This window comes from Lepidochelys olivacea, assembly GCF_965140295.1.
Source record: "Lepidochelys olivacea isolate rLepOli2 genome assembly, chromosome: 1".
Classification (NCBI taxonomy): Eukaryota; Metazoa; Chordata; order Testudines; family Cheloniidae; genus Lepidochelys; species Lepidochelys olivacea.
The window spans coordinates 116,822,147-116,837,855 of record NC_140411.1 but is presented as its reverse complement, the minus strand read 5'-3'; the positions used below and the strand labels follow the sequence as shown (position 1 = coordinate 116,837,855).

General features: G+C 39.3%; 1 protein-coding gene across 5 annotated transcripts in view; it reads right to left on the bottom strand.

Moving 5' to 3' along the window:
• Nucleotides 1–5,504: 5,504 nt before the first annotated feature.
• FHL2 (four and a half LIM domains 2) overlaps nt 5,505–15,709 on the bottom strand; it is a 64,019-nt gene continuing 53,814 nt past the window's right edge. For all 5 annotated transcript variants that reach the window (XM_084611361.1, XM_084611360.1, XM_084611364.1 and 2 more), the window contains 4 exons: nt 14,884–15,058; nt 9,648–9,817; nt 8,238–8,424; nt 5,505–6,400 (listed from right to left, as the gene is read on the bottom strand). In XM_084611361.1, the coding sequence (XP_084467487.1) occupies nt 6,249–6,400; nt 8,238–8,424; nt 9,648–9,817; nt 14,884–15,058 (684 nt within the window). In that variant the 3' untranslated portion in view covers nt 5,505–6,248. The remainder of the gene's footprint in view (nt 6,401–8,237; nt 8,425–9,647; nt 9,818–14,883; nt 15,059–15,709) is intronic.

Here is a 15,709-nt window from a genome sequence, read left to right as displayed (position 1 = left end):
GATATTACATATAAAATTGTGTTTTATGTCCTCCTGGCTATTTTTTAACAAACACTGTTTCCAGAGTTGTACTGACATTTCTAAGGTTACTAGTACACAATGATGATGAATATATTGTTTTTTTAAAAAGTTAATTTGAAATTTTGGCCTGTCTCTTCCCACCCCAAACCCACCTGGTAGATGGTCTTGAAGAGATTGCTAGGGAGCTGTGCTCTGCAGTATGCAAGATTTATGGTAATCTCTATGTAGCCTCTCTTTGCCCTGACCATTTCCACTCTGGTTCTGCTGCATGCAGGACATTCCAGAGCCTTTACTTAGAGGGCTAATTCCTGCAGTCGGAAGCTCAGCAAATTGATCAGGTTACAGCTTCCTGCAGGAGGCGCACTCAGGAAAGAAAAGCTACAGGAGGCTTCCATCTTGGAATATCCTGAGGAAGAATGCCTTTGTGTGGTTTTGACAATGCTTTTTTTCCAGAAGTATGAGGGATTTCTCTTATTCACTGTGATTGAACTTTTAACTAGAATTAAACCTAAAATAACAGTATCTTGTAAGAAAATTACAATTTATTTTCTGCTTCCATATTAGTTTTTGAATATTGTTATTTCTCCGTTTGTTTTAAATGAAGGAATTTTGTGTAGAAGGTAGAAGAACATAATTACAGTTCATTTGAGGGTCACATGATGCCAAGATAGTTGGAGAGCATAACAAATGGCATGTGCAACAAAAAAATGGACTACATTAGTACTTCAAAAAAAAATCCATTGGTTTCAAAGTAACAGCTGAATGGTGAGAGAGGTTTCCAACATACAATTTACAAGTGTATTTTTCTCTGTCTTTGTAGTGCACCAGCTTACACTGCTGGTGACATCACATGAACTCTGTTGGAGCATGAAATTGGGCTGTCAAAACTTTTCAGTCTATTGTACAGTTTCTCAAAATTTAATTTTCTGACCTTGCAGCGAATGATGTAAAGGTGAAACAGACCTAGGATACTAGAAAAGAGCACTTACCTTTACTCCTAAGGACAGCTGTATGCTTCAGCAGACAATAAATTAAATTCTAAATACACTGCTTCGCAGTGTTGGGTCAACCAGCATACTAATCTAAAATTGATGGATTTAAACAATAAACATGACAAACAGGGTAGTTGAATCTGACTTTATATCTCTGTGGATGAAAAGTTTGGAAGTCTGTTTCATGCCAAAATTAGTGGAATTTGGCCTCTACCCAAGTACCCTTTGAAACTGTCTTGATATTTTAGGAATCCCATAGAACTTCTGTGGACCAGCAGTGAAGAGATTAATTTGGCCTGGCTACAACCTGCTCATTGCGGTTTTCAGTGTATACCTTGAAACATGGATTATTTTTGAATCTTTATTACTAATATAACCAAGAATTTGACATTGCTCCTTAAAATAAAAATGAACTTTTCTGGTGACCAACAACATGGAAACATTTGGAAGGTTTAGACTAGCAGATAGTAAGTACCCTGTCGTATATGGGAACAATCTTGTCAACAGCTGTCTGGGATGCAAACATGGATACAGAAACCAAGTGATCTATTCTGAAAGTATGTAGAAAAAAGTATATCATCTGTGCTTAAGGTTTCCATACATCCAGGCACACAGTTCAAGGACAACTGCTACCATATTTTGGAATAATTTATTTATAGTGCCTCGAATATCACTTTTCTGGTGTGCTGCTTGGAGAGCCATCTTGAATGCAATCAGTACCATGATCAGATACCATGGTGATAGATGCAGTATAAGGACCTAGGTGGGTAGTATTGTATGAGTGCTAAGTGCATTTTTGCTCATGTAGAAAGTCAGTGATAAAAATGATAGGGTTCACTTATCTGATATTGTAAAACCAAAATTGTTTGGGACTGGATGGCTTTTTTTCTTCATTAAATAATGTGATTGTCCAGGTAACTCTCACATATACAATTAGTTCACAGTTCTGTTTGCAAAACCGCACTACTCTACTAATTTTATTTTTTAAAGGCACTTCATTGCAGGTAATAAGTAACCCATGTTGGGTACAAAGATTTCCAGAGTTGCCTTTTCTCTCTTTATTCTGAAAGCTGATTTGCATCGGTAACTATGACAGGGAAATTCTTATATTCTGAAAGGACGTTAGGTATAATTAACTGACTGAATACAAATTACTTCCATCTGGAAGCAGGTTTCAGAGTAACAGCTGTGTTAGTCTGTATTCGCAAAAAGAAAAGGAGTACTCTCTAAGGTGCCACAAATACTCCTTTTCTTTTTCCATCTGGAAAGTGCATAAAGAGGGTATTCACTGTCTGACATGGCCATTATTCTTGAAGTTTGTGCCAGGAGTCTCCTTCAATGGATTGTTTTCCATTATAATATTCCACTGCCAGCACATTCTGTCACCCACAATTTTCTCTGCTGGAAATCTAAACTAGAAATGGTGCCAGACCAAAAGGTGTTGGACATGAATACACATGTTGCAACAGTAGCTATGCAAAGTTAAAATTAACATTTGTCCTGGAAGGGAAATTACTTTGTGACTTCTGTACAAATAAATCTCTGGTGTGTTCTCTTAAGCTCTTAAATTGTTTGCTAAATTTTGAGCTTAGACCTAGAAAGAATTATGTAAATTAAAAAAACAGCATATGGCTGGATTAAAGTCTTGCCTTCACTGGTGAGGCTAAACCACCCCAAAAAATTCATATACCAGTCAACAGTTAAAGTCCATTCATGAATACATTTGGAGATGTTAATTTAGTTTTTCTCCACCAGTAATGTTTATTACAAATTTATACCACTTGTAGCATAGTGAGTGACCTGTTCAGAAGTTGTCTTGTACTGAGCAAGCACAGCAACTGAACTGAAATATTTGTAGGTAACATGAAGACTTTGGAAGGTATGATTGAATAAAATACAAGTTGATAAATTGGAGAAACTGGCTGAGATTGAAATAAGATTGAATACAAAGACATAAAGAGGTTCATCTCTGAGGAATAATCAAATTCATAAATATGGTATAGAAAAATGATAGGTAGATGATAAAAATAGCTTAGAGACAGCTCTCCCATTTTATAAAAGCCTTGTATAAACTTGAGGGAGATAAATATTATCTCAGTGTTACAGGTGGGGAAATGGAGCTATGAATTGAATTACCGAGTGCTGCATGCACAGACTCAGAAAAGTCCCCATTTCTCAGCTCTAATTTCAGTCCATTAAACCGTACCGTTAATAACAGAAGGATCTGTAGAGCCCTGCAAATCCGCTTTATAGCTGTGGACCATGTTTGCGGATCACGGGTTGTATGCAGATACAAATTATGTATCTGTACAGGGCTCTAAGGAGCTGAAGGCAAAAAATAATGGAAACAGGGTCAGCAATGGTACATTGTTACATAAAAAAAAAAGAAAAAAGTTTAAATTAGGATGTACTTAAAAAGTAATGTGTAAAACAAACCAGGTAACTATTACACTGTATCCAGCTCTGAGTGAGGTTGCAGCAGACAACTGCTGTCACCTGTGAGAACTATATTTTAAAAAAAAAACATGGGGAGAGGAAAGGACAAATTATATTTTTCAGTGTTAACGAGGCTCCTACTGTCTGCAATTCTGGTCCCCCATGTTTTAGAAAGATGAATTAAAACTGGACCGGGGTAGGGCCGGGCTACTAGGATGATCAGAGGAATGGAAAAGTAACCTTATGAGAGGAGACTCAAAGAGCTTGGCTTGTTTAACTTAACCAAAAGAAGGCTGAGGAGAGATGTATTTATAAAGAACAATCATATCAGAGGGATAAATACCAGGGAGAGGGAGGAGATATTAAAGTTAAGCACCAGTGTTGACACAAGAACAAATGGATATAAACTGGCCATCAAAAAGTTTAGGCTTGAAACTAGATGACGTTTTCTAACCATTAGAGGAGTAAAGTTCTGGAACAGCCTGACTACAAGACTGAGCTTGATAAGTTTATGGAAGGTATGGTCTGATGAGACTGCCTACAGTGGTTTGTGGCACATCTGCGACTGCTAGTAGCAAATATCTCCAGTGGTCTGTGATCAGACACTAGATGGGAAGGGCTCTGAGTTACTACAGAGAATTCTTTCCCAGGTGTCTGGGTGGTGATTTCTTGCCCACATGTTCAGGATCTAACTGACTGCCATGTTTGGGGTGGTGAAGGGTGCCCTGGGATCAGATTGGCAGAGAAGATAGGGGGGTTTCACCTTCCTCTGCAGTATGGGGCATGGATCACTTGCGGGTTTAAATTAGTGTAAATGGTGGATTCTCTGTAACTTGAAGTCTTTAAACCATGATTTGAGGGCTTCAGTAACTCAGCCAGAAGTTATGGGTCTATTAGATGAGTGGGTGGGCAAGATTCTGTGGCCTATAATGTGAAGAAGGTCAGACTAGGTGATCATGATGGTCTCTTCGGGCCTTAAAATCTATGAGTCCTTAATCCTGAGCAGTGTTTTATCCTGCGGGACTGCCTGGGATACACTACTCATACTCCAGGGAAGGATTTGACCTATTCCCTTTGGAGCAAGGTCCCATCCTGGTAATGCTAAAATGCTACCTGGCAGCATAAATTAGGCTAAAAGACTACAACATTTCAAATCAGAAAGAGATTAAGAACACTATAGATCAGAAGCCAAAATAAGTTGTGTGTTAGATGAATATTGGTGCATGACTTGAATGTGTTGTGAGGGATGACGCCAAAAGCAGAATGCCTTCAACCATCTGAAAGCTGTTCATTATGTCTTTGGCTATTTACTCTTCAAATATCCCCCTAACCATAGTTCATGTTGCTTTTTTGTTTAATTTTGGGTTTCCAGTTTGTAATGAATAGATCAACTAGCTCTGGCTAAAGGCAAGAACTTTGCACTCTGAGTTTCCAGAGAAGAGACTCAATTATATAAGAACATACCCCTAGTAATTGTGAACCATTATTAGGAAAAATTAGGGCTAAAACACTTCTGGAGATCAATGTCTGCAAATGCTTTCAGATATTTCATGATAAACTAGGTGAGAAAACCAAACCAAAACAAAAAATTGCTGTGTTTTACCCATAAAATCATACAATGTTTTGGACATGGTCAATATTTTTATATAAGGCCATACGGATTCTAAATTGACCACCTGTCCTGAAAATAAAGATTTTACATCAACTACAATTTAGAAGAATCCTTTTTACCATATTTTTAAATACAGCAATTGAGCATACACTAATTATTGTAGTGGGTGATATTACTTGGTCTTTTTGCACATTTCAGTTACTATTTATTTCTCTTTGGAGAGCCTTCCACCCCTTGAAATCCATGGGAGATTACCTGCTATTTTGGTGTGTCCATTTGAGGATAATTATCAGAACCCTGCAAATTCACTAGTACTTCAGGGAAGTGAGTTGTATTTATATGGCTTATGTTGTATTTTTTTAAACTTTGGAAATGTTCTATGTACACTCTACTTTAGCAAATGTTGACACTTTAAAAGTAATAAAATCAAAATCACAAAAAAATTGAATTTATTAAATGATTTTATTTTAAGAAATACAATATGTAGTGTAATTTCAGTTGATACTGACAGTCACAATTTGTACTTCACACAATGATCATCTAGTCATGCAATAAAATATTTGTTACAGAACACTCCCACTTAAATGATTAATAATCCTTTTCTCGTAGTTAAGGCATGGCACAGATCCTTGAACACTTGATACACGCCCTACATTCTCATCTTTCTACACACTTGACAGCACAGTGCAATTACACATTCCAAGAACACTAGGCTTGAACTCCTGGTCCTATTGAAGTCAAACCGAGTTTTGCCATTTACTTCAGTGGGTCAAGATTTCACCCTGAATCTCTATCTATGAAGTTATAGCACATAGCCATTGTAATCCTTCAAACATATCACTCCCTTAAAGACTAAGGTTTGTAAATTCAAATATTCAGTGAAGAAAAGAAAATGTCAATAACAGCCAAAACATTTCATATCTCAAGTCTTGCACTGATCTAGGTTAACAGTGTAAATTCTTAACCATCAACAATCCATCTAGAGATTCTGAAATCATTTCTTGCCTCCTTCCCAGTCCACCTTTGGATTTAGATAGAAGGAAAAAAAGGTTACGTGATGTGAATGGTACTGAGAAACACAGAAGAGTAGAGTCTTCATATGGTTGACTAAAGCTAGTACACAACATCGCATGTTTCGAAAAATATGTCTTGCAAGCACAGCTCTGCTTTCCTCCTTGTTTTAAACTTTAAATATCTTTCCCACACTCGGGGCAAAGGATGTCATCCCTTTCTGTGAGGAAGCCGCGGCCCACTAATGAAAGAGAACACTTCTTACAGTTAAAGCAGTCATTATGCCACTGCCGTTCTTCAAAGGAGATATACTTGGTTCCTCCGAGTCCTATTTAAAAACCAAAAGTGATAAGGAAAAACAATGGAGTACCAGTCATCAGGTGGCTTAGTGTAAGAATGTATTTGGGGACTACTGTTGATATCAGATATAAGGCAATGAAAAACTTTTTGTGAGAGAGAATTCCATTCCTGCTTTGTGTTAGTCTAATTTTGCCATCCTTACACTTGTTGAGTAGCATCCTAGGGCTTATCTACAATTAAAACACTACAGCTACGCTGCTGTAGAGCTTCAGTGTAGACACTTCCCTTTGTCAGTGGGAGAGGTTCTCCTATTGGCATAGGTAATCTACCTCTCAGAGAGGCAGTAGCTAGATGAATGAAATAATTCTTCCATCGACCTAGTGCTGTCTACAGGGGGATTTAGGTCGGCTTAACTATGTCACTCAAGGGTGTGGATTTTTCGCATCCCTGAATGACATAGCTGGTTTGATGTAATTTTCTAGCATAGACCAGCCTTTAATCTTCATGCTACTCAGTGTGAGTATGAACTGGACCTTAAATGATGGACTTGAGCCTTAACTGATGGATTTGACAGAGAAATGGGGTATAATGTACACGAGGGAGTCAGAACAGAGAGGAAAGATATGGGTTACAGAAATAAGATAACACTGTTATTCAGTACAGGGATACATATGTCCTGAAAGGTTAGGGTTTTTTAATTTTTTTTTTAATGTGAACTTGCTCAATTGTGAAGGTGACTGGGATTGAGTGATCTGAGTAGAACGAAGGGAATGGTTTGACAGTTTTGATGTGGGTGTGTCAAGAAAGTGGAACCATGAGAAGAAAGTGCAAAAATATTTGAGAGAAAGAGGTGAAGGGGCCATTGAGGATGGCCTCATTGGTGAAGCAGAAGTTTGGAGGAATGTAAAAGGGGACAAGGGCCCAGATTTCAGGATGAGCTATGCGTTGCATGACCTTGGAAGCAAGAACAAGCTGTTTGAACCTGATGCTGAGGGAGCAGTCAGAGAAGAGACTGAAAGGATGTGTGCAACGTGGTTGAATTGACAGGTGAGAGATGATTTTGGCAAGAGTATTTTGGACAGTTGGGAGGGAAGTGAAGTTAGTATCAAAAAGCTCAAAGGGGGGAGATTGCAGCATAAAGATAGACAGGAAATGTTGAATTTCCATGATGGCAAAGAAGTGCTAAGTGTGCCATCCAAAGTGGACTATTGGTAATGGCAGGAGAGGTGTAAGCAGACAGGCAACGAGTGAAATAATGGCGTGGGGCAGAGCAGTGGTAGTGTCAGATGAGAGAGACTCAGAGTTGTGGCTCAGAACCTCAGTCTTGGACTGTATAACTCACATGTCTAAAGCATTGACCACCTCACATGGAGGGTTATATTTTTATGCTTAGTGATGTTAATTCAGCACTATATAATTGTTCTCTTTAATATTTTTATATTGAATGGCAGTGCCTCAAAGCCTTGTGATTTCTAGGCACCTATCCTGAAAATCCAGGAAAACCCCATTGCAGTCGAATATGAGACATAATTAAATGTACTTCTGGGAGGGAAACTACAGTTGGTAAGTATGGTAGTGTCTCAGAAATAATACCATATGGGGTATGTATGTCCTACTATATGCAAAGCTGTCTTAGGATATGTCTACATGTTCCCTGGAACTCAAATGAAAAGGAGAAAAATTCAAAGTAAGGACTCATTCAAATTTTTCCAAGACCCCAAAGACTCAAGTAAAAGTGCTCAAATTCAGGATATGATAAGATTGGGATACTTGTTGTGTCTCTTAAATTAAGCTGACCACTACATTGCTCACAAATATTTTTAAAATTAATTGCTTTCGGAAGATCATGGTGGTAAGACACCTACCACTGATGGGGTTGGTGCATCCCGCACACTTTTTGGCATAGAGATTGCAGAAGCAGCTCAGGCAATATGCAAACTCATCCCGGGAGGTAAAGCGCTGTCCAGACAACTGCTTCTTGCATCCAGTACAAACAAAGCACTCCTTGTGCCAGGGCTGCTCCCGGTATGTCACACCTCCTGTTGTGATAGCCTGTGGGGTTGGGGGGTGGTGGTTGTTTTTTTTTTTCAAGAATAAAAGAGGTTTTGTGAGGTCACCTTCTTACTGAGGATGACTTATTTTTAAACCAGGTATAACATTTATGATTGCTGGCAGGAACTGACTTTGAGACGGAAGACTTGGTTTGGGATAAGTGATTATTGTGCCCAATTATGCAAAGTCTCATCCTTAAACTACTCATTTGCTCCCTTTTCATCTTGTAATCTTGCTCAAACTTGTCCGCTTTGTATATAAAACCCTTACACCATTCTGCTTCATTACTATGTTTTTCTCTACTCCTTTCCTTGTGCTCATCTCAACGTTGGCCTCCTTTCCATGCTTTCACATAATCCCATCCCTGGTGGTGAAATAATTTATCTCTGAAGCTTCTGCTGTCTGAAACAGCCTTCTTTAATTTTTCCTCCTCATCAACAAAACATTTAATTTCAAATCTCTTCTGAAAATGTCTCTCTTCTCCTTTGCTTGCATCTCTTTGACCCAGTCCTGGACATCCATCACATAATGAGTCATTCAAACCATCCCACTGAAGTCAATGATACTAAATTATGTGAGCAAGGAATCAACCACAATCAATCCTTCGGGTTGCAGGATCAAGTCATAATTTATTTCTTCCGCTGGTATTTTTAAATTCTAATTCACTATAGAATGGTGGCATATGAATTGTAGGAAATATGTTGTGCAAACAATTGACCTGATCCCGCAAACACCTGTGACTTGTTACTGAGTAGTGACTTCAAAAATGTTGATTTCAGAAAATATATGCTATAAACATGGCAACTTTTTTTTTCTTTTTTCCTCTTGATCTTTATGGTTGGGATTTCCAAGAGGATTCTGCATGAGACTAACTCAGCTCCTGTTGAAGTCAAGGGGAAAATATTATTGATTTCAGTGGGAGCTGGGTTGGACCACTGCGGAGTGCTTTAATTTGAAAATTTCACCCTCCATGCCTTTCCCGCACTCAGAGCTAAAGATGTCATCACCTTGTAGGAAACATCTCATGGTAATGAGCATTGAACTTGTTAATAAGGGTTTGCAGGACTGGACCCTAAAGTTGTACTGCATTTCCTAAGGTCAGTTGATTTTATCATTGTTTTCATAACAATTTATCTCGCACATAGGAAAAACAAAAAACCCTCCACCAATTTGGTAGGTATGACAAATTTTTAAATTTGAGATACATAAATTAAGAATAATACCTTCTTACACTGGACACACTGCATGGCAAACTGCTTTTCATAGCAGGGTACGCAGAAGTTTTGATTATCTTTGGGGATGAAGGTCTTTGTTCCAATTGGTTGTTGACAGCGATGGCAGATAAAGCAGGTCTCATGCCAGCTGTTGCCCTTATACTCCATCTTGCGCGTACCTGTCATGAGATCAAAGCACAAAATGAAGCCCTTCATGCTGACAGTTATAGCAGTTTTAACCATTGTAGTTTTTAATTGGTTCTACTGATTGCTAGAACCTGTGTAGTGATTAGCTAGCATAGCAAGGAGTTAGGTGCTGTTCACAGAGGAAGTTTCCAGAGTTTGCGAGTTATGGTAAGGAGAGAGGAGTAGCTACAGAGAGCCACAGGCTTCCTTCAGATGGCACTGTGAGAATTCATTCATTAGGAATTCTTGTGAAATCTGCAGTATTAGCCTTACCTTTGCTCTGTTCCACACCTTTTATTAAAGTCCTACGGTTATTTTTTCATTTAGCTTTTGCTTTGTGTTTGTGCCTCAAATACAAGAACAAGCGGACGAGTCTGATGGAAATGCCAGTTATGTTATTCCCTGACCCTTTTACATAAGAACGGCCATAACAGGTCAGACCAAAGCTCCATCTAGCCCAGTATCCTGTCTTCCAACAGTGGCCAAAGCCAGGTGCACCAGAGGGAATAAACAGAACAGGTAATCATCAAGTGATCAATTCCCTGTCGCCCATTCCCAGCTTCTGGCAGAGCCTAGGGACACCATCCCTCCCATCCTAGCTAATAGCCATTGATGGACCTATCCTCCATGAATTTATCTAGTTCTTTTTTGAACCCTGTTATAGTCTTGGCCTTCACAACATCCTCTGGCAAGGAGTTCCACAGACTGACTGTGCGTTGTGTGAAGAAATACTTCTTTTTGTTTTAAACTTGCTGCCTATTCATTTCATTTGGTGACCCCCTAGTTCTTGTATTATGAGAGAGAGTAAATAAGGAAGTGTTATTTACTCTTCTCCACACCAGTCATGATTTTATAGACCTCAATCATATCCCCTCTTAGTTGTCTCTTTTCCAAGTTGAAAAGTCCCAGTCTTATTAATCGCTCCTCATACGGCAGCCATTCCATACCCCTAATCATTTTTTTGCCCTTTTCTGAACCTTTTCCAATTCCAATATATCTTTTTTTTAAATGGGGTGACCACATCTGCATGCAGTATTCAAGATGTGGGCGTACCATGGATTTATATAGAGGCAACATGATATTTTCTGTCTTATCTATCCCTTTCTTAATGATTTCCAACATTCTGTTCGCTTTTTGTGACTGCATGTTGAGTGGATGTTTTCAGAGAACTATCCACTAGGACTCCAAGCTCTCTTTCTTGAGCGGTGACAGCTAATTTAGACTTTATAGGTATAGTTGGGATTATATTTTCCAATGTGCATTACTTTGCATTTATCAACATTGAATTTCATCTGTCATTTTGTTGCCCAGTCACCCAGTTTTGTGACATCCTTTTGTAGCTCTCGCAGTCTGCCTGGTACTTAACTGCCTGGGATTTTTCCAATAAAACATATACTAGTTGGGCCAGGACATACCCATCACATCTGCTCTATGCCTCTGAAGTCTATAACAAAATCGATAACAAAGTCTTCTCTGATTTAAACGATGAAGCATCTGACCCTGCGAGCATCGTTGGCTGGCTGCATGCCCATTCAAACTTTCTCTGAGATCAGTTGCCTTTAAACCATGCTTTTTGTTGAGAAAAGGAAAAAAACTTGAAACAATCTTAATTCTTTGGAGTCAGGAACCTAAGCCCTCTTCTTGCCCCAGCATTTCAGAGGTTGTTCTTAAGCATTCCAGACAATATCACAGATGCCACATTTTCACGTGCAAACTTCTTCATGTACTGACGCATATTTTTCTCTGTCAGCAAATTAGAACAGGAATAATCCAGGCCAGAAGCAAAATATAACTACAAAAGAAATTACTACCATTTGTATTGTCAAACAAAACGTATAGATCGTATGTTTACATTTAAAAGAATATCAATTTGCGACAAGCTGATCAGGTATTAGCTGGTGGCTAAGGGCATGATTCTGCCCTTTGATGACTGATTTCAGTGGATGCCAAAAGCATTTATCCAAGGACCTTCCCACCTCTCCTTCCCCAGATTTTAGATCTTTCCCTTAATAGCCCAGTGTGTCATTCCTTCACTTACTTTTTCTCTTCTTATATTTCTAAAATGTGTCCTGAGACATATGATAGGACATGTTTTAAAAATGAAACATTAAATAAAGAAATAACTGATTCATAGCAAATATGTTAATTGACAATTATCTTGCTTCATGACACTTCAGTGCCTCAATGTTTCTTATTTTATTAATGCACTACATTAATAATAATTTTCAGATGAGACAAAGGAGCAACAGAATCAGTCCCTAAAGAAAAGAAATATCTGGCTATTAATGAGAGGAGATCTGGAATCTGAGAGGGGTTGCATGCTGGAGCAAAATATTTGTTTTCATATCTTTGGTTGGGAGGCAAGATGCATTGGGCTCTGAGGTAGTGATGACAATGAAACACAGTCCAGTGAGGCTTCCTTGTTAATTTTATATCTGCCAGACTGAAATCAGTGGAAGTTTAGGCTGTGTGGAGACTGCATGATCAGTCTTTTAATTACTGTAGTGTTTAATGTAATGTCACAAAACTGCTTTATCACATCTAAATTGAACATTCGGTGCAGCAAAGTAAAAACCAAGAGCAGCATCAATAACCATCTAGACATGTATCTAATCTCTCCTGTCTGTCTTGGGTCTTCCTGAATTAATCCACCTGGGCACTGACCCCGTTGCTGCATCACCGCTCATATAGCACACTAAGGAAGAAGATGGATACTGCATGTGTAGCTCTCTGCTCACAATGGTGCATACAGTGTAGAGCAGTGGTTTTCAAACTTTTTTTTCCTGGGGACCCAGTTGAAGAAAATTGTTGATGCCCTCGACCCAACGGAGCTGAGGATGAGGGGTTTGGGATGTGGGAGGGGCAGAGGGCTGGGGAGCTGGGGTGAGGGCTGTGGGTGAGGCCAGGAATGAGGGGTTCAGGTTGTGGGAGGGGGCTCTGTGCTGGGGTTGGGGTGCAGGAGGGGTTCAGGCTCTGGGCTGGGGCTGGGGATGAGGGGTTTGGGATGCAGGAGGGACTCTGGGTTTGGGGGTGCTCAGGGCAGGGGGTTGAGGTGCAGGAGGGGTGCAGGGCTTGGGCAGCATGGCCCCGTGACCCCCCTGCCTAGAAGCCGAACCCACTGCTGGCCGCTTCTGGGGCACAGTGCGGTGTTGGAAAAGGTAGGCACTAGCCTGCCTTAGCTGGGCAGCACCCCCGTCAGGACTTTTAATGTTCCGTTTGGTGGTGCAGGCCAGAGTGACCCAGCGCCTGACGTGCCATGACCCAGTAGGGGGTCGCCACCTGAACTTTAAAAAACACTGGTGTAGAGCAGCCTGATTACCAAGTGTGCTGGTGGCTTTCGCTGCATACATTAGGCAGGGATGTGGTTGCAAAATTTTTCATTAATTGATTTCCTGTCTGGGTTGTAAGCTTAAAACAAATGGAGCACACCAAACACTAGGAGATGACTAATTTAAAATAATGTTCATGAACACTCCTCCTCACAATTAAAAATGACACAATTAGCTATTAACATACAGTTTGTATGGTAACTTCCAACTTATCTGTATGTGTGTATATATACATATCTTACTATATGTTCCATTCTATGCATCCGATGAAGTGAGCTGTAGCTCACGAAAGCTTATGCTCAAATAAATTGGTTAGTCTCTAAGGTGCCACAAGTACTCCTTTTCTTTTTGTGAATACAGACTAACACGGCTGCTACTCTGAAACCTGTCAATTAACTATAGTTCTCAACTAATAAAACACAAGTAATGTATCTATGCTCCTGAAAAGGGGAAAGAGAGTACATATGTGGAACCCTAAGCAATTTTGGCCATCTGCTTTTAAAGACTTTTGCATTATTTCTATTTGTACATCCTATCTTATATCCCAAGCCCCTGCAATTTTTATGTCATGGCCTGTCAGGCACCCATGCCAATTTTCACGTGGTTAACATGAGAGTGCCAGTTCAGAAAGGATTCAGCTGGAATAACATCCTATCGCTGATCATTACCAGGCATACATAATGGATTCCTGAATTTTAAGAGTAAAAACTGGTTTTATTATCTATTTCTAGATCCAGCCCCAACCTCTGCCCTTTTAAGCCTTCAAATTGTTATGGAATGTTATGGCATTGTAAACAACAGAGCATGTTTAATGGTCTCTTACCATGTGCCTCTCAACAGCTGTTTCTTGGATAGCCAAACTTGACAGGGAACTGGTTCCCGTTTCAGACTCAGGGACTCAACAGCACTTTGGAGGTAGCCTGGCTGCTTTTTTTCACCTTTCATTGAAAAGCTAAATGGGGAGTATTTAGCTCCCAATTTAGCTATTTAAGTAAAAAGTTAAACTTTAAAAGCACCCTGTTGCTCTTCAGATGGTAGCAGCCAGTCAAGATAGCGTACAAGAAAGAAAGACAACACTAGACAGACAAGGTGTATAAGAACTTTGGCTGTCCAGGCTGCATATATAGTGTACAAATTGATTATGGCACGATTTGAATGCTTATCAAAAATTGAATTAAAAATAGAACTGAGACTTACTTTTCCCCCTTTCTTTGTATTAATACATCTCATTTGTATAATTGATGTATGGAAATCTATTATGTGAATTAGGTGATCTGGATAACTTAAAACATAGGTTATAAAATCCCCAACTGGCCCATCAGATTATGAATTAGGACATTCAGTACTGTAAAGATATTTGTTACAAAGGAGGCTGGGGTTAGTTTTGATATTTGACCCAGCTTTTTTTTTTTTTTCTTTTTTTTTTTTTTGGTCTCATCCAATTTCCTGCCATTGCAGCAGCCTTGGCATTTGGACACCTTCATCTCTCCCTCTGTCTCCCAGTGGCACATAGTTTAATTTCCTGAGGACTGAAATGCTTTAGTATAACTCAAGTCTTTGGGCTTAATATAGGGGCATCTGAAAATGAATAGCCTGTGATATACAGAAAATGGTTCCTTCTGGCCTTTAAACCATATAAAATGAAATGAAGTTGAGAGACTGTCAATGACTTCAGTGGGCTTTGGGGCAGGCCTTAAAGTACAGACAAATGAAAATTGGTATATCCTAACCTGGCATGATAGTCTTCTTACACTCATTGCATTTGGAAGAGTATTCATTGGAATAGCATTCAGTACAAAGTAGATGCTCCTCTTTTGCAGCAAAAGGTTTGTCCACCAATGAGTTCTTGCACTGGAAGCAGTGGAAACAGGTTTCATGCCAGTGCCGGTCCTTGTAGGACAGATCCTATAGAAATCCAAAACCACAGAATAAACAGAATGAATAATTTGCACAATTGTAAGTTGGGAGAATAGCCAAGCATATTCAAGTCTGAATCACATAGCCAAGTGTTGAGGCTCATTCATACAGCTCAGGAAAACAAATTGTCCTGCTTGACAATGAACTGAATTGCTGTGGTTACTCAAAAGGGCAAAAGACAATTCCATCTTCTTTAATAGGCTTTAAACAAAACCCCCCAAACCACGTAACCTTTGTTTTTTGTAATATCGCAGAGAAACAAGTAGTCTCATTTATGTATTTTCCCTGAGAATTAAGTCATTAACAGAAATATAATATATTTTCTACCTCTGTCTTGGCCATTGTTGTCTTCTAGGTCATTCCTTCTTAACATGGGTCTTGGTAGAAATCTCTGTTCCACGTTCATCTCCGGTATTAATTCCATTTATTAATGGATTTACACTAAGGATTGAACTGGCCATGTATCTCTCCATTTTTTAGGACTAGATTTAGTTCAGTTTTACTAAGACACTAAATATGGGTCAGAACCGTTACTACCACTTTGCTGCTACTTACATTGCTACTTTGCCATGGGCACCCCATATAGACGCAATGTCACATCATTTCTGTAGGTGCCACTCTAGAATTGTCTGATACTAA